At 38.4% G+C, this 19,782-nt stretch overlaps 1 protein-coding gene across 1 annotated transcript in view; it reads right to left on the minus strand.

The window, feature by feature from the left end:
- The window catches only part of LOC139693253 (uncharacterized), a 28,514-nt gene extending 10,081 nt beyond the window's left edge, over nt 1-18,433 (minus strand). Inside the window, exons 1-3 of the mRNA XM_071591359.1 lie at nt 18,305-18,433; nt 5,203-5,593; nt 4,128-4,285 (exon numbers count right to left, since the gene is read on the minus strand). Coding sequence (XP_071447460.1) covers nt 4,128-4,285; nt 5,203-5,569 — 525 coding nt within the window. The 5' untranslated portion in view covers nt 5,570-5,593; nt 18,305-18,433. The remainder of the gene's footprint in view (nt 1-4,127; nt 4,286-5,202; nt 5,594-18,304) is intronic.
- Between the last annotated feature and the right edge of the window lie 1,349 nt (nt 18,434-19,782).

Raw genomic sequence — 19,782 nt, forward strand, 5'->3', positions numbered from 1 at the left:
GATGAGGTTCATCCATATATAAATGCATAAACATATATATACACACACATATATGTATACCATGAAACCATTGACACAGTAATCAACCTGAAGGTCGGTTTAGTAGGTGATGGTAGAGTTCACCCAGTACTAAACCCGATTGACTGCATGTTACGTTGACAAAGTCATCTATATACATACATATATACAGGGCGGCACCCAAAAGTGGTAGGACTGATTTTCTCTGTCGCGAATGGAGTGGTGAAGGGTGATCTGCCTGGCAGGGTAAGGTGGAAGGGGCTCTTAGCAACAGACCAACACCAACCTCAGTCGCCTGCGGGCTGTCGTTGAGTGAGGACACCGTTTTTAGTGAAGCAAGTTTTTTGTCCACATCAAAAAACAAAATGAATCTGAATTTAGAGCAACGTCATTCCGTGAAGTTTTGATCAAAACTTGGGAAGATGGCAACTGAGACCCTCGATATGATCAAGCAGGCTTATGGGGACACTGCCTTAAGCCGTTCGACAATATTTGAGTGGCACAAGTTGTTAAAAGAGGGTAGGGAGCTCGTTGTAGACGACCATTGCTCCGGACGGCCATCGACAGCAAGAACCTACACGAATGTGGACAGAGTGAGGACACTGCTGAACACAGACCGACGCTTAACCAGTGAAGAAATTGCAGATCAGTTGGGTCTGTCTGCATCCAACGTCCAATGCATTCTTTCACAGGATTTGGCCATGCACAAGGTGTGCGCCAAGATGGTGCCGAAAATTCTGCCATGCCGAGCTCGTTGTCAGACAGCTCCTGGCCAAATACAGTGTTAAGTACTCTATCAAATGAATTAGAGGAACTAAGTTTGGGAATACTATAGGAAGGTAGGATAAACTATTGATGATACCTTCAGCATTAATTTAAGGTAATTCCCTGTTGCAGTGATTATGAAACCATGTAACAATGTTTAATAATAGCAAAGAGGGACATATTGAAAAACTGAAGTGGTTATAAAGAAAGACTCTCACTAGATATGTACTGGGGAAGAAGCATTCGAAGATGGAAAGGGTGACTTACATGCAGTCAGTTGGTTTGTGGATTATTCAGAATTTTCAAGGGAGAGGAAACTATGGAAAGCAGAAGTAAGGAAAGAGGTTGGTAATCCAAATTTTATGAGGGTAAATTATCATTAATTCAAGGGAAAATGCTGGTGACAAAGAAGAAATATAAGAATATTTTCTTTTCTTAATCAAACTATTGTTGATTGGAGTAGTTTACCTGCAAAACTAATCAAGCTCTTTCCTTAACCGGGTAAACACATTTAAGAAGAGATGTGTAAACAGTTTATTTAATAATTAGAGTTTTTTGTAGCATAAAATTGTAGGTAATAGTTTAAGTTTTGACTTTCTCTTATTATTTGATTGGGAAACTGATCTTAATAAGATGGATATTTCCTTTTATATGCATTAGAGATTGGCGCTTGGAAATTTCCTTTAAGTTTATTCCATTTTTCCAAACGGTTTTATTAATTTTCTCTCATGATATTGATTGAATTTGAGATGCCATGTTATTCTTCAAAAGGCAAGCTTGATTATAATACTTGGAACCTGTATACCAACTGACATTGTCTGTCTGCACATATAAGAGTTTTAATGATAATAATAATAATTATCAATGCTTTTATATAAAAGAGAATATGTAAGTAATATCAGTTAGATTATACATGGTGCATATACGAGGCATACTACCTTGATCAAAAAGTTCCCGGAATAACCACCGTGTGGCGCTCCCATCGTTCCGATTTGAGTTCTGTTTTTTTTGTTAAATTGGTACATCTGTTGTTGATATTCCCTTTAAATCTTAGTGTCATAACTTGACATTTGCAAAAGTTACGTAGCCAAGAGTACATCTATCTCTGTGTGTGTTGGCGATTTTTTACAATTTCAGAAATGGATTTAAATTTGCAACAACGAACTTGTATTAAATTTTGCGTAAAAAACGGATTTAGTGGCGCACGGACGTTGGAAATGTTGGACAAGTGTTTCGGCAACGATTCTCTAAAAAAAACGGTCGTTTACCAGTGGCACGAGCGGTTCAGAAGTGGTCGTGAGTCAATCGAAGATGATGAACGCAGTGGCAGACCATCGACATCGAAAGTCGGTGAAAAAATTGATAAAGTAAAAGAAATGTTGGTCAATAACCGCAAATTAACCATCAGAGAAATAGCGGAGGACCTGAACATTGCCTATGGATCCGCCCAAGACATTGTGGTTAATGATTTGGGTTTCCGTCGTGTAGCAGCAAAGTTGGTGCCAAAAGACCTCAATTTCATGCAAAAAAGAGACCGTGTTGACGTCGCAAAAGACATGATTTGCGAGGCTGAATCCGATCCCACATTCATCAAAAGGGTCATTACTGGAGACGAGACGTGGGTTTATGAGTACGACACGCAATCCAGACATCAGGCAAGTGAATGGCGTTCACCAAATGAGCCGAGACCAAAAAAACCACGTCGTTTTCAGTCAAAAAAGAAGGCAATGCTGACGGTTTTCATGGATTACAACGGTGTAGTGCATCATGAATTTTTGCCAGAAGGCCAGACAGTAAACAAAGAGTATTATTTGGGTGTTATGAGACGTTTGCGTGAAGCAATTCGCCGAAAGAGACCAGAAATGTGGGCAGAAAACTCGTGGATTTTGCAACATGATAACGCACCGTCGCACAGTGCTATCATTATTCGTAATTTTTTGACGAAAAATGCAACAAATACCATCCAACAGCCACCGAATTCACCTGATTTGGCTCCCTGTGACTTCTTTCTGTTCAATCGAGTTAAATAACCATTACGGGGAACGCGTTTTAGCAGCCGAGAGGAAGTAATGGAAAAATCGCAGGAAGCACTGATGGACATACCGAAAACCGACCGTAACTTTTGCAAATGTCAAGTTATGACACTAAGATTTAAAGGGAATATCAACAACAGATGTACCAATTTAACAAAAAAAACAGAACTCAAATCGGAACGATGGGAGCGCCACACGGTGGTTATTCCGGGAACTTTTTGATCAAGGTAGTATTCATAGAGTAAGGGCCGTTTGCTTGTATTTAAATATTGTCGCTTCAGATCAGTTTTACTCCTGCAGTGCCATCTACTGATTCATTGAGAAGCTATAGCAGCATTTGTTTTGTATCAGAAGTCATTAACTTGTCCATGCATGAAAACAACAATGTCTTAGACACAATCGTTCATCCTCCCGCCAGCTGTGAAGTGCGTTCTTCTGTCATACGATTCTTGTATTGCAAAAGGATTGTCGGATGCAAATGAAATTGATTCAACGGGAGTTAGAGACCCTGGTTAATGGACCTACAGTTAGTTATGAGAATGAAGGAAAGGTCAGAGACAATGTTACCGTGATATTTTAAAAATATGACGAACAAAAGTCCATTTACGAAGAGCCAAAGTGGCTGGACCAGTATTCTGACCAATGAAATTGTTTCGTAAGTGGAACAAAAACTGCGATGTGTTTGTCAATTGATGATTAATGGCCTGGCTGAACAATTTCCTCAACTTGTATGCACTGCTGTATTCAATATTGTCCCGTAATACCACGGATACCACAAATTGTGTGCAAGGTGGGTGTACTGAAAATGCTAAGCCGACCACCACCAAGAGCACAAAGAACGCCCAGTGGACGAGACAGTTTTAGGGCCCCCCAGCATATACAGCCCTGACCTTTCTCCTAGGGACTACTTCCTCCTCTAGCACTTGAAACAGTGGCTCGGTGGACAACGTTCTGAAACCATGAAGAGGAACTCAAGAACGGCATTGATATCAACTGGTTCAACTCTCTCAGGTGGCGAGCTTCTATGCTCAGAGGGGTTATAAGAAGCTAGTCCAAAGGTACGAAAAATGCTTAGAAGTGAACAGTGATTATGTAGAGACATGAAGTAGGTTTCTAAACTAACTAAAAGTGCAGCCAATAAAATGTGTTTCATATGAGTATAGCTTTTCCTGTGACAAAACGGCCCTTACTTTATGAATATGCATTGTGGATTTAAGATATGATTTTTCCTACAGATAACAAAATGGAGTCCTAACAATCTGGCCATACCATGCTCTAAGGGGAAAAGGTATTTGGGTCAAGATGGTTTACCTGAATGAAAAACAGTACTGGACAAGAAGCTCCCGTAAATTTCTTCCACATGTTGAAAAGCGGCAGGGTTTTACCTTCCCGCGTCTTAAATTCATAACCTTCCTGAGGTACTATGAAGTAGAGCAAAATACAACTGGAACAGGACTTCTCATCAGCAACTGGAAATTGAGAAGAGCCATGGTGTATGTAATGTCAGTTTCAGATACAAGGCCATATGTATGCAATCTCATGTGTTATCAATTAGTATTATTGAGTCCAAGAGTTTTGAAAAATTGAAGTTCCCATATATTCGCAATCTTATGTACCATTTATTATTGCTGTGAAACCTAGGAGATTTGAAAAATTGAAGGACCCATATGTAAGCAATCCAATTTATTATAATCATTTAGTCCAGGAGTCTTAGAAATTTAAAATACCCATACATAAGCCATCTTATGTATAATTAATTATTGCTATTTAACCCAGGAGATTTGTAAGTTTGGGGGACCCATATGTCATCCAACTCATATACTATTACTAAATAGCCTAGGAGGTTTGAAACATTAAGCACCTATTTGTTAGCATCTCATGAATAATTAATGATTGCTATTAAACACAGGAGGTTTGAAAGATTGAAGTGACCATATGCAAGACATCTCACATATTATTATTTGACCCAGAGGGTTAGAAAGAAATAAGCACTAATATTTAAGCAAGCTCATAAATATTTAATTATTGTTATTAAGCACAGGAGGTTTGAAAGATTGAAGCAACCATGTATTAGCCATCTCACATATTATTATCTAACACACAAGGTATGAAATATTTCAGAACCCATATTTAAGCCATCTCATTTCAAATTGATCATCGCTATTAAACCCAGGAGATTTGAAACATTGAAGGAAACATATGTAAGCCATCTCATATTTTCTTTTTATTTAACCCAGCAGGTTTGAATGGGTTAAGCACCCATATTTAAGCCATGTCATGCAAAATGAATTATAGCTGTTAAACCCAAGAAGTTTGAAAGAATGAAGGACTCATATGTAAGCCATCTCACATAGGATATAATTTATTTCTTGTTTTTTTCAACTACCTTTTTTGAGGAATTTATCCAAATCTATTGGCCTGATATTCTTCATGACTGGTATGCCTTTAGAGGAATGACTAGTGGAATTTTTGCCAATCTGCTTGTCAACATGGTTCATTTCAGTGTCAGATCCAGAAGAATCTTCATCTTCAGGGTGAACATCATCTTCTGCATCGTCAGAGTCAATAGCAACCTCATCTTCAAAACTGTCTTCAGATAATATTTCAAAATCCAAGCCCTTCAGTGTTTCACAGATCAAGACAGTGTCTTCTTCACATGAAAATGCTTGTTCACCCGATTGACAGTCATAGTAGAACAATGTGGCAATCTTATTATCATTCATATTGTTTTGACTCGCACTCCTTGTTACCATCCGCAAACAAATGGGTCTTTTTGTCTGAATGTAAAAGCGCAATCATTAATTAACCAATGATGATTATTACGGTTCAGTGCTGAATGCTTAAATCAATATTTTTAACAGCAATCAATATATAACCAAATAAATACGCAAATTATGCTTACATGCACGAACGCAGCTTAGAACATACGTAAACACAATGTGCAATTCTCAAATCCGGACAACTTTCAATTTTTGAATCTCTAGCCATGTTGTAGTTTCCTTGGATGTTGCACTTGGCATTGTTGAAAGCTATAGGCATCTAGTAAACAGTCAAAATAACCTTCAAAGTGGCCGAGAGATGTATATATACGTGTTCAAGTACATGGAGTGCAATCGATAAGAACCACTATTATTATCAATATCAGTGTTATTGTTGCTTTGGCGTTATATTTCGAATAACAGTCCAATTCTCCATATACTCCAGATGAACTGTTGCACAATACTATGTGGCTATAAGTAAAATGCTTCGGAGAAGTGTCCAAAGTAGGGTTTCACTAATCCAGGAAGGAAGCACAAGCTTGTTCAGCTTTAAGCTTTTTGTCTTGTAACAATTAAAGTATCGTATCTTAATATCGTATAGTAATATATCATATCGTTATATACCGTATAATATCGCCAATTTCAATTATATATGGTGTTTTGGATTTGCCTCAACCCAGGATAGCCGAATGACAATTTATATATGGTTAAAGTATCGTATTGTAAAATATCATATCTTAAAATATGATATTGTATCGTCGATTTTTATTATATTTGGTTTTTCTGGATTCGTCTCACCCCAGAATAGTAGAATAACCATTAAATGTCGTAAAAATATCGTATCGTCGATTTCACCATTTGGTATTTTGAATTTGCCCCAACCCAGAATAGCAGAATAACAATTTATATATCGTTTAAATATCGGATCGTAAAATATTGTATCGTATCGTCGATTTTTATTATATTTGTTTTTTTGCACGCGTCTTACCCTAGAATAGTAGAATAACCATGAAAATATCGTAAAAATATCGTATCGTAACACGTATCGTCGTATTCAACATTTGCTATTTTGAATTGGCCTCAACCCAGAATAGCCGAATGACCATTTTTTACCGTTAAAGTATCGTTTCGTAAAATATCGTATCGTAAAATATTGTATCGTATCGCCGATTTTTATTATATTTACTTTTTTTGGATTCTTCTCACCCCATAATAGCAGGATAACCATTAAAATATCGTAAATGTATCTTATCGTAACATCGTATCGTGAAAGATCGAAATCGTATCGCTACATCGAATAAATCTCAGGGTCGGAAACAAGGTGACGTGGTTCCTGATCGTCTGGATGTGCTTTCCACTGATGCTCCTTGATATATTTATACTGTTTATCCGTAGAATGATGAACGCTTCTATTGGCGATTGTTACTGGTGAATGTTCCAGTGCCAACATCGTTCGAATTACTACCAACTATTAATGGTAAAGTGTGCCCAACATTTCTTGCTGCATGTCAAGAGCTCAATTTGCTTGAAAACGATAATCATTGGGACACGACAATGGCTGAAGCAACTATTCCAGCATCTCAAAGTCAGATATGCATATTATTTGCTATAATCCTTTCGACGTGCTTCACATCCAATCCACGTGACCTGTGGAACCAGTACAAGGATAATACCAGAAGACATTTTACATAGAATTCTTGTAAGTTCAAGAAAACTCAATATTGATTTAATTTAGGAGATGCATTACCAGGCTTTGCTGTTGATTGAAGATATGTGTTACCTGAAATGCGGCAGTTTATTACTGAAGTTAGGATTAGCACCGCCATATCGTGAAATGAACGACGAGATGCTAGAGATTTGGAATAATATCGACATGAATCGGACCACTCAGTTCAAACGAATGTACCCCTACTGAACTTCCCAAAAGAAGGAAGTATATTATACATTAATTAAGGCAATTGATGATGGAAATGGTGGTTTATTTTTCCTGGATACCCCTGGGTGGAATTGGGAAGACATACCTCATATAATTGCTTTTGAACGCCGTTCTTACGAGATCGTACATTTTGGTAGCAGTTGCTTCTTCTGGAATGGCGGCCACATTGTTGGAAGGATGCCGTTCGGCTCATTCAGCGTTAAAATTGCCGTTAAAACTACAAAATTCTGAAGAAGTGACATGTAACATTTCGAATTAGTCCCCAATGATGATAAATTTTATTAGCATCTAAAATTATATGAGACGAATGCACGATGGCGCAAAAACGCGTATTGGAAGCACTTGACCGGACATTGAAATATCTGTGCAATGACTCGAGATGCTTTGGTGACGCAATGATTTTACTGTCTGGTGATTTCGGCCAAACAGTGCCGGTCAGTCCAAAATATCGACTGCAGCCGATGAAATAAAAGCTTGCCTCAAATCATTAAAACTGTGGCGTTCTGTCAAGAAAATTCCACTGACAACAAACAACTGAGAGTCACATTGCCAAACGATCCGTCTGTTTATGATTTCTCCAAGCGATTGTTGACTTACGGTAATTGCCGTGTTACTTCCGACGAATCGAGCGAATGGATTTCATTTCCACGGAGTTATTGCTATTTCGTTTAATCGAAAGATGAGTTCATGAACGAAGTGTTCCTGAATATCAATTAAAACCACAAATGGTTGAGTGAGCGAGTAATTTTGGTGGATAAGAACGAAGATTTGGAAGATTTAAACTTCGTAATTCAGAATCAAATCTGCATTCATTTGAATCTATTGACTCCGTAACGAAGGAAAACGAAGTCGCCAACTATCCATCTGAATTTTTAAACTCCTTGGAAGGGCCTGGCTTACCACTGCACAGTTAAGAGCTAATGATCAATCTGATTCACACGACGATACTAAAAGGAAAATACAAATACGAGGAAGTTCTCATTCCGAGGATTCCCATGATATGCCCTATGAGTTGACACGAATTCAATTTCCAATTCCTGTTGCATTCGCGATGACTATTAACTAATGACAAGTCCAATCATTGAGTATTTGTGGTCTAAATCTAGAAAACCCATCATTTTCTCACAGTAAATTATATGTGGCATGTTCACGTGTTGGTAACCATCCGCTTCATTTGTTCTTGCGCCCGATAACACAACAAAAATGCTGTATATCAGAAGGTGCTTGACTCAAGAGAATATACCCGAATGTTCAATTGGCTCCATTCGTCAATGATTTTTCGATACGTAGATTGAATAAAGAAAATGTCTTTCTGACAAACCATTGTGATATTTCTTTTTGGAGTTTAAGTAAATATTTTTTCAATTATTCTAATATAACAAGTCAAATAAGATTAAAATCAGTGCAGCCATTCTTGATTTATAAATGGTGCAATTAAACTGATCATTGATTTTTAGGCGGTACGAAGATCGCCGGGACAGCTAGTACTTATAAAAAGGTAATCTACCGGTTAAGGTATGGTTTTTGGATGGACAAAACTACCAAAAAATATGTTGTGACTCCAAACGAAACACAAAATCCAGCATCCTACTCTACATCAGGTCCCTCTTAATCTCTGAGTACTTTCTTCTTCCCTTCATCCCGTCCAACATCCATATCTCCTGTTCCTTCCCTTTCCTCGTTTGCCATTAACATTCTCCCCTCAATTACAGTCTTCAACACCCCACTATTGCCAATCAATACCCCCTTAATCCATTCTTCATGTGCCTCATTAGTAATATCTCCCAACAAACCCCTCTCTTCGCCCACCATACCAAGTACTTCCTCATTTGTTTTCCTTCTTTCGGTCCATTTCACCTTCACCAATATTCTCCAAAACTCACATTTCAAAGCCTCCAGTCTACGTCTATCCTCCTGCTTCAATTACCACGTTTCCGCGCCATAAATAGCTACGCTCATTATCAAAGTATTCTAACGAGTCTTTTCTTAATATCCTTACTCAACGTCCCTGTCATCTTAACTCCCTCCTCCTTAGAAAGCCTCTTTGCCTAGCGCAATTCTTCCCCTTACGTCCCTACTACTTAGATACCGTGTTGGTCGAAAACACTACTGAGATACGTAAACTGTTCTACCCGCTCTAGTTTAATTTCCCTCCTATTTTAATGTTAAGCCTTTTGCTTTCTAGAAAATCGCATAACCTTTGTTTTATTAATATTGATTCTCATCCCAAATCCGTCGCACTGAGCTTCCAATTAACTCAGCAATGCTTACAACCCCTCTATTGGCTGACTGACATTAACTAAAGCTTGGTCATCAGCAAACCTAACTGATTTTACGAATTCCCGCCCACTATCATTCCTACCTCGAGTTCTGCCAATGCCTCTTTAATCAATCAATTAATTTCCTCTGCAAACAGGTTGAACAGCAACGGACAGCTATATAAATATATATATGTATATATATATATATATATATATATATATGTGTGTGTGTACATATATATATATATATATATATATATATATATATATATATATATATATATATATATATATATATATATATATATATATATATATATATATATATATATGCACAAAAACGGCAAGAATATCAATAGGAAGCTCTGGAAGTGGTGGAAACCCTACGTAACATGGCATTCCATCTATATATGACAATGTTTTATCCCCACAAATTAGAAGCAGCCACTTCATGCGAATGATTTGAGATATGGTTTTGAGCATTGAAATGTGAGAACGATCCCGGCGCTGTTCATGTGCCCGTGGCCGTGAAAATCACGCGAAGGATTGCCTGCTTTCTCCCGACGTGACCTTGGACAACTCCCTACTGCCCCAGCTGTCTGGGAACGGTGAGGTCACCTGCAACATCTTCCTTGTTTCTCCTACCCCATACACATCTCACCATCAAATATATATACATATAAGGTGCGGTGGTTAAAACCAACAAATACGCATTCCATTCGAATGAGATTCCCTCGCCGGATTAGCGAAATCTTTCCCACGAATCATTTATACGAGGGTCATCCGGAAAGTAGTACCCGTTCATGCCGCATGAAGTGCTGACGACGCGAGTAGCCGCTGGACGAGGTCAGATAGCTTCAGTGGCTTGTCTGCCTTCTCTGAGCCAAGTTGCGTGACGCTAGCATTGCCTGATCACCGAGAGACAGAGGCGTATTTTGGAGAGAGTTCGACAAATCCTATTTTTTGGAGGGGTTAAAAAAATTGCTGGAATGTTGGGAGAAGTGTATCTTTCTAATAAAGGGGATTATGTTGAAAAATATACAGAAATGATTTTGAAAAAATGGTTTCTTCATTTCTAACATGGGTACTTATTAAACCGCCTTCGTAAGGTACAAAGCATTACACTGACTTGTAGCATCACCAGGTACAAATTTATACATAGCAAACGGTGCGAGAACTTTTGACCTGTCTGATCGTCATAAAAAGTATTACAATTATCTCATTATGCTGGTCGGTCCCATACCTTTGATGTCTGTGAGACGGGGAGATATATCAAGTTTACCAGTCAATGAACACGCGAAGTGTCACAAAAATTAAAATACCAACGATCGAGAACTGACTGGAATTCGGCCAGAGCAGTGATTCCATCCATGAAATATTACATTAACTCCCTCAAGGATTAAAAATGGATGCTCTTGAGCAAACGGAGATTAGAAGACACATTGCAAATCCCTACATGACACTTAGTAATGAGCAATTGTTCTCGTCTCCCATTACACTCATTTCCGAGCAACTAGCCAGCAATTGGTCAAACCAACCCTCCAACTTACCTGATCGCCTTCACCCCAACTCTGACATCTACATCAATACCCTGCAAGCCACCAAAAAGGTGTGTGGCAGGGGGTGCATCACCAAGAGGAAAGGGTGAGGGATGAGGGGATTAGGGTGTTTCAAATGAATGGGGAAAGGTAAGGGGAACCTACAAAAAAAATATATAAATATACTAGTTTTACATGCGCAGTCGCTACCTTGTAGGTTAATACTTATTATGTTAAGCCGACTCCTTAGGGATTTCGATTACAAGCATTCTGGTCTCTTATTGTTCTTGGAATAAATGACATTTTAAACCTGTCAGGCTTGTAGTCAATCTCTCTCTAATCTTACATTCCTGATCCCTCCGTCCGTAATACGTTGGGGTTCGTATTATGTTCTTGATGTCATCGGAAAAGGACCCATCTTCTAAGTGTATTTAATAAGTTCAATCTATATTGTAAACGCTGCTGTGTAAAGGGAATCCCAGCCTAAATTTTCTAGCAAAGTAGTTACGCTACTGCGTTGGTCATAGCAATGTTTGAGGCAAATCTAACCCCCTCACTCCGCTGGACTCGATCTAATTCGGAAATCAAATTTATCTCTTGAGGATCCCATATACACTGGCAGCATTCGTTACTCTAGGTGGGGCTTGACTAGGGCAAGAAAACATTGTTCCTTCACTTTTTCATCACATTTACCCAGCACTCTTTTTACTAATCCCAATTTTTAATCAGCACGACCCCACATATTTATTGTGCTATGTGCTTTCTCCAGGGCAGATCATGAGTAGTTGTTGCATCCAAGTATTTAAAAGGAATCTACCCTCGCAATTTCTTTTTGTTTCACTTTGTAACTATATGGGATTGTATTAATCTTTTCCCCAAAAATGTATTACTACGCATTTTTTCAAATTTAATTCCAATTGCCATGTATCGCACCAAGTCTTGAATTGTATCTAGATCATTGGTTAGTGTCCAGAGAGTATACATGTATTCTTGCAGTGTTTGTTAAGAAAATTTGTACCTCATGATGCCACAAGTCAGTGAAATGCGTAGTACCATATAATCAAAGTCTATGGAAGGTGTAAAGGCCCTTCAGTACGGATAATAAATACATCAACAAAGTGAAGCCTGGAACAGTGCAATAGATAAGTTTTTGTAAGTTTATCCTGCTGCTACCAAATTATATAATTGTGGTTGTTTAATAAAATATCACGTAACTTTTGGAGAGAATTTATGGAATAAAAAATATAAAGTTGATGTGAAAAATATATCACATAGTCATTCGGCTAAACATTAAAATAGATGGGAAAAGATATAGATGGTAGAACAGTTTAAACGTATCTTGGTGGTGTTTTAAACCAACACGGTCAAAGTAGTAGGGACGTAAGGAGAAGAATTGCACTAGGCAAAGAGGCTTTCACATAAGGAGGAGGGAGTTAAGATGAGAGGGACGTTGAGTAAGTATGTTAAGAAAAGACTCGTAAAAACTTTGATATGGAGCGGAGTAATGTGTGTGGCTATGGAAACGTGGTCATTGAAGCAGGGGGATAGACGTAGATTGGAGGCTCGTCAATTGATATATATATTAATGTGGCTGTGTGGGGAAGGATGGAGAATGGACTGAAAGAAGGAAAACAAATGAGAAAGTATAGAGCACTGAGTATGGATGAAAGGCGAGGAGTGAGGGGTTTGTTGGGAGATATTAATAAGGAGGAGGAAGCAAGAAGAAAGATTTGGATGAAGGGAATATTGATCGGCAATAGTGGGATGTTGAAGACTGTAATAGAGGGGACATTGTTAGGCAAACAAGGAAAGGGAAGGAACAAGATATAAGGATGTTGGACATGATGAAGGGAGGAAGAATGTACTCAGAGATGGAGAGAGAACTGATGTAGAGTAGGATGCTGAATTTTGTGTTTTATTTGGAGTCACAAAATGTTTTATTTGGTATCTGTGTCCTTCTAAAACCTACCTTAACCGGTATATTACCTAATAGATAGTCATTTGGCCTGGATGCTGGTATTAAAGGTAAGGACAGGGTTTGCCTAGGACAAAACCCTTAACTGTGTGTTAAATTCACAAGATGCCAGTAAAATAACAATTATGACTGAAAAAACGACCACACCACAGCTAAGGGGTGGAGCTGAAGGTATTGTCAATAGGCAACAGAATAGCCTAATGCAGACTGCCTTCTGCAGACCTTTATTAAGAAGATATAGGGTTCGTTCCAGAAGTAAAGCGATTCAAATTCCCATGCTTTTCCTATTAGCCAGAGCGGGATCAACCTACTTGCAGTATGTAGGAGAGATGCTGAACTTTGCCACAAAACCAGTCTCAGTGCTTTCCATGCTGTGGAAATGACAGGATATCAGTTATTGTAAACCTTTGTGTGCAGACTGTCACGAAAAAATTTGATATAACCTCTCGACTGGAAGACCTTGCGAGAGGTCACCAAAGACCCCTTCCAGGGTGTGTAACGGTCATGGCAGAGTTGCTGGGCAGAATGTATAGATTCCCAAGGAGAGTACTTTGATGAATTTTTAGTGTTTGCAAAAATCTTTTCGAGTAATTAGTAAAAAAAAAAATTACATTAATTTTGAAACTCAAAAACTGGCTGTCAAACATATCCTAAACAATGTGGCGTCTTCAAACTTTAAATATATGCTTTATAGAATGTGTACTCACTAATACAGTGATATTTTCCAAACAACTGACGCCATTTCTAGGTAAGGACGGGTACTTATGGGACCATCCTCGTATTCTTTTTTTTTTAATCACAGTCCCCTTGACAATCAATCACTTTTTGCATCCTTGTAAGAAGCTTTTTGATAATGGCTTCGTACCTTTCTCCCGCTGCATCATGAAGCCAACTCACGACTGCTTGTTGCACTTCAGATCCGATTTCTGGATTCGATAGTGACTGGAGACCAAACTGAACACATCATTACACTCCGGAAATGAAGGAACAGTCAAAACAATGGCATCAAACGACCTCAGCGAAGCCCAAATAGTTCAAATACAGAGAAGTCAGCGAGGAAAGGCTATGGCTACTGTTTTCAAGGACAGGAAGGGTGTTCTGTTCTACATCTACATATATACCCTGCAAGCCACCAAAAAGGTGTGTGGCAGGGGGTGCAGCACCAGGAGGAAAGGGTAAGGGAGGATGGGGTTAGGGTTTTGATAATATTCGTTGGGTATAGTAGTATATTTGTTGGGTTTCACGCCAAAAGGAACAAGAATGAACTCAGAAAGCTACTGTTAGACTCTAAATAAACTTGGGCAAGCCATCACCAAAACAAAAGAATGAGGTGAGGCACATCATGGGAGTGTATTTGCATCATAATAATGCACGTCCACATGTCTTCACATCAAATGACCAGCCTACTCAATGCATTCGGCTTGGATATCATCCAAAGGTGGATGGGGCGGCCAAGTTAGCCATTGGAATCAACAACGGTGGCTCCAATTGACGAGATGGTGGTGCGCAATAACCAGAGGGAATTACCCTTCATTTAGATAAAGGAAGGCCTTATAAAATGAAGAGAGAGTAGTGGCTACTTCTCTGTGCTGCAGAATATTATGTGTCGGAGGTCAATCAGTTACAAACAAGGTGTCTCCTCACCAAAGGAGTGTGTTTGCATATCATTACATTGCACGTCCACGTGTCTTCGCATCAAACGATGACCACCCTACTCAATGTATTCGGCTGATGGGATATATCATCGACCACCCTCCTTACAGCCCGAAGGACGTTGCCCCCAAGCGAACTACCACTCGTTTCCCGCTCTCAAAAAACACCTTTGGAGGACAGAAATTCAAGACAGAGGAGGAAAAATGCAAGAAGCAGTCGTCATAGTTGGCTTCGTGTGACGAGACGGGAGAAAGGTACGATGCTGGTATTGAAAAGCTGCTTCCTAGGATGCAAAAAGTGATTGATCGTCAAGGCAACTGTGTAGAAAAATAGCTAAATGCTCAACCTAAACACAACGATGTATGCAAAGTTGAGAGAATAAACTTGATTTTTCATTAAAAAAAGAAAATAGGAGACCTTACTTTTAGAATCGCCCTTGTAATTGCCAGAAGAAAATAAAGAGATTTAACTTGACAAAAGAATGTATGTAGAATGTGATCCTTTCCTACAATGTACGCAGAGTTGAGAGAATAAATTTGATTCTCCATGAGAAACAAGGATATCTTCTTCTTCCAATACAGCTTTGTGTAAAATGGAGTGGGTTATCTGTGGAAAAAAATATCTTTTAAATATGAGTTTTGAAATACATTCGCAATGTTTGGAACTTTTGTTGGGAAATGACAGAAAATGTTGTACATTTTATGATAACATAAATTATGATATTTGTAACATTGGGGTCTCACCGTGAACATATATATATACGAGGGTCATCCGGAAAGTAGTACCCGTTCGTGCCGCATGAAGTGCTGACGACGCGAGTAGCCGCTGGACGAGGTCAGATAGCTTCAGTGGCTTGTCTGCCTTCTCTGAGCCAAGTTGCGTGACGCTAGCATTGCCTGTGTTGTTTCTGTGATTGTTTACAATGTTTAAAAAAATTGAGAACGCCGCCAGTTGTGAAGTGAGGGCAGTGATTAAATTCCTCAATGCAAGAAACGTTCGCCCATGTGATATTCATCGCCAATTAAAGGAGGTGTATGGAGACAATGTAATGGACGAGTCGTCTGTTCGGCGGTGGTGTCGCAACTTCAACATGGGGAGGGGGAACACACACGACGATGAGCGTTCGGAGAGACCGTCTGTCATTACAGACCAACTGGTGAGCTCAGTTGACGAATTCGTGAGGAACGATCGGCGCGTCACAATTGATGACATCTGTGAGCATTTTCCCAATGTTTCTCGAACAATTGTTCATGAAATTGTTAAACACCATCTGCATTATGCAAAAATTTGTGCAAGATGGGTCCCTCGCGTATCTCAATGAGCTGGCGGCGAAGGACTATGCAGCAGGAATACAGAAACTTGTCACACGTTATGACAAATGCCTTAATTTGCTTGGAGATTATGTTGAGAAGTAGTTTAAAGTATCCTCTTTCAAATAAAATTTTTTATGTTTGTTAATATTTACTTTTGTGTCTTTATTTCACGAACGGGTACTACTTTCCGGATGACCCTCGTACTTATAGTCACATAATATCGTAAAATACAGTTCTTTTGGTTGGGTGGTACTAATGAAAAAGAAGAATCAAATCTAGTAAAACTATTATTATTTAATCGAAATATATATATATATATATATATATATATATATATATATATATATATATATATATATATATATATATATATATATATATATATCAAAAAACAGAACACAGTACTAATCAACCCGAAGGTCGGTTTGGTATTGTTGATGGTAGAGTTCACCCAGTACTAAGCCCTATATTTCCGGCGTATGAAATTCACACATCAGGGTATTAAGGAGGGCCATTTCCTTTCCCTGTGCCGGTTATGGTTTCCCAGGAAGACCTGGTACCCGAAAAATCGCTTTAGCTTGGGTGGAGCTGCAGGTGCCCAGAGTGCCTTGCCCGGGAATCGAACCCGGGACCCTCCGGGCAGCAGTCCAACGCTCTACCCACTGGATTACCGCTAGATATATATAAATACATGTATATATATATATATGTGTGTGTATATATATATATATATATACACTAATAATACGGCTGTTATCGATTGAACTCCGCGTATTTGAATACGTATATACATCTCTGTCTGCTATTTCGTAGGTTCTTCTGACGGTTTACTAGATGCCTATAGGTTTCAAAGAATGCCAATCGTATTATACAGTGAAACTACGATATGGCGGGATAAAATTCAATTTGAAATTCGTCCGGATTTACATATAAATCATAAAAAACATATATATATATATATATATATATATATATATATATATATATATATATATATATATATATATATATATATTTAAACCATAAACACAGTAGTAATCTACCCGAAGGTCTGTTTCACGCAGTACTACTTAGCCTTATTAACGGAATTGGGTGAAATTTACGCATTATAATAAGTACGATGCTATATTAATTGGGACCTGTACCTTAATACACTGTGCCGGTCATGGTTTCCCTTGAGGAAGACATCTGGTACCCTGTTAAGGTACAGATAACTTGGGTAGAGCTACAGGTGCCCAGAGAGACGCCCGGGAATTTGAGCCCGTGACCCGGTCAGTAATCCAACGCTCTACATGAATATATAAATATAGTGTGTGTGTGTGTTTATGTCTTAGATATGAAATGAGTCACGGTAATGACAAGCCTTTCACAAGCATACATGCATAGTATACGCTTAAATGTTTTAAGTGGAGGCATTAGAACTCTATGAATGCATCTATTACTAATACACTCTGAGGTGCGAACCTTAGATTATAACATTAACCCACCGCGTTTATTCTATAATCGATTTAAATGATTATATATTTAGTATCTTGTAAAAGGAAAGGGGGAATTATAACTTCGCTTGACTAGATGATTCACTGGCAAATGAATAAGGATGGATATCGTTGTCGAGTGATAAAGAACGGCATTTTTGAAACATTAAAACATCAAACATGTACAGGATCCATGAAAAAGCGTGTTTAAGTTGAAATTTTCCAACGTTTATCGAATGAGAATTATGTTTTTGAATGTACACCTTTATCAATTCAACTTCCATCTGTTTATTAACACTGTTTACTCCAGAGAGAACGAAATGAATTCGTATATAATCGGCGGAACAGTTAGGATTTCACGTTTTTGACGGTGATTATCATGGGATTCTGCTACTTTTATACATTAAGCGAGTCGGGGAAGTGTTTGAACAGGGAAAACACGAAGGAGGAAGTGTTGAAAGACGTTTTACACACCAAGACTTAGTGTTTTTCGGGCGCCAATAACTTCCGAACACGGTTCTTTGAGTTGAACAAACCATTGATGATGATTGAATGAATATGCAAATACATATAAATACCTTTCGCTAAACACGCTTCAGATTCAGCCAATCGGTGGGCGAAAGGCACACACCGAAGTCCAGCTATTCTTGAATGTGAGGGCGTGTCAAATCTATAGAGAGACCGTCTTCTTTTGGGATCTCACGATACTTTCGCCGTATCGCAAAAAGAAAATAAAATTCCCCACCCGATAACGTATCCCACCATGTAGTTTGCGTTTTTGCCGCCAGTCGACTCCGTGACGCTACAATCAAGGGACGTGTGTTTATTTGCCGGTTGCGATGGTAACTACGAGGAATTCAAATATATTCCTTTTTCTTGTCCATATCTAAACACTAAATATGTCCATTTTATCAACTTAAAAAGGATTTTATCACTAATATTTTAACATATAAATGCAATGGAGACATTCCTCTACCAAATACATGTATTCTTTTTATCCGTTAATGGTTTATAGTCGAAACAATGAGTGATAATTCATTATATTAAAAATTTTATTGCCAGTTAACCACTTTCTTAGTTTCTCATATCATGACTACTTCGTCGTTCACTATCTTATTGTGATCTTTAGGATCGCATTTCGCATGTATTAATTTTTAAGTTTAATCAATAATACGAGGGAAGATTAAAAACGAATGCACACACGCTTATAGACCACAAACGAAAACTAATAGCAAGATTAGGCAAAAAGTACATTGAAGTACCATTCTTACGTTTAAAATCGCATATTTATTCTTCAACATAGTCCCAACATTAAGCCTCTCAACATTTCTCCCAACATATAACAACTTTTTCGTATTCCGTCAATGACAAACTCTTCCGACTTTTCTTGAATCCACTTGACTTATTGACAGCTGCGCCTTCACCTTATCATCGTCCGAGGTGTAATGATTATTACCCTTTGAGAGGTGTCTCTTTGAGTTGATAGGAAAAGCATAATAAAAATCGCAGAATGGGGAATAAGGAGTAGGGTGTTTTGGAATCGTTTCAAATTTCTAAATGGTTTCGCAATAGCCACTTCAAATTGCGCGCGAATTGTGTGTTGAAGAGCGTTGTATTGTCATATTTGCAAGATTACTATTGGCTGGCCAGTCTGCTGCCATTTTAAAACACGACAAACTCGACTCCAATATGGTGATATGCGATTTATACGCTTTTGATATACGAGATTCGCCTTTGGTCATTTTTGAATCAAATCTCCAAAAAGACGAGTTTGCTTTGATGTTTATATATCGTCTGTGGGTCAGTGATCTCGGACGTCCGCTGCTCGTGTTTCATCATCAACAACATTTATTGTGTCTTTTCCCAGGCTTGCAACCACGATATTTTACCACCCATATCAGATTGACAGTAGACCTATCAACAGCATCGTCACTACATAATAAACAGCCTTATAAAACGACGATTGAATCTCAGTAGGAGTCACTTTTCAATAGTCACGCTGTTTAAACTCGCAAATATTGACATATATAGCACACAACACTAGAACACGTCTCCA

The sequence above is a fragment of the Hetaerina americana genome, unplaced genomic scaffold (genome assembly GCF_022747635.1).
Source record: "Hetaerina americana unplaced genomic scaffold, ioHetAmer1.1.p SCAF_45, whole genome shotgun sequence".
NCBI classification, from domain to species: domain Eukaryota; kingdom Metazoa; phylum Arthropoda; class Insecta; order Odonata; family Calopterygidae; genus Hetaerina; species Hetaerina americana.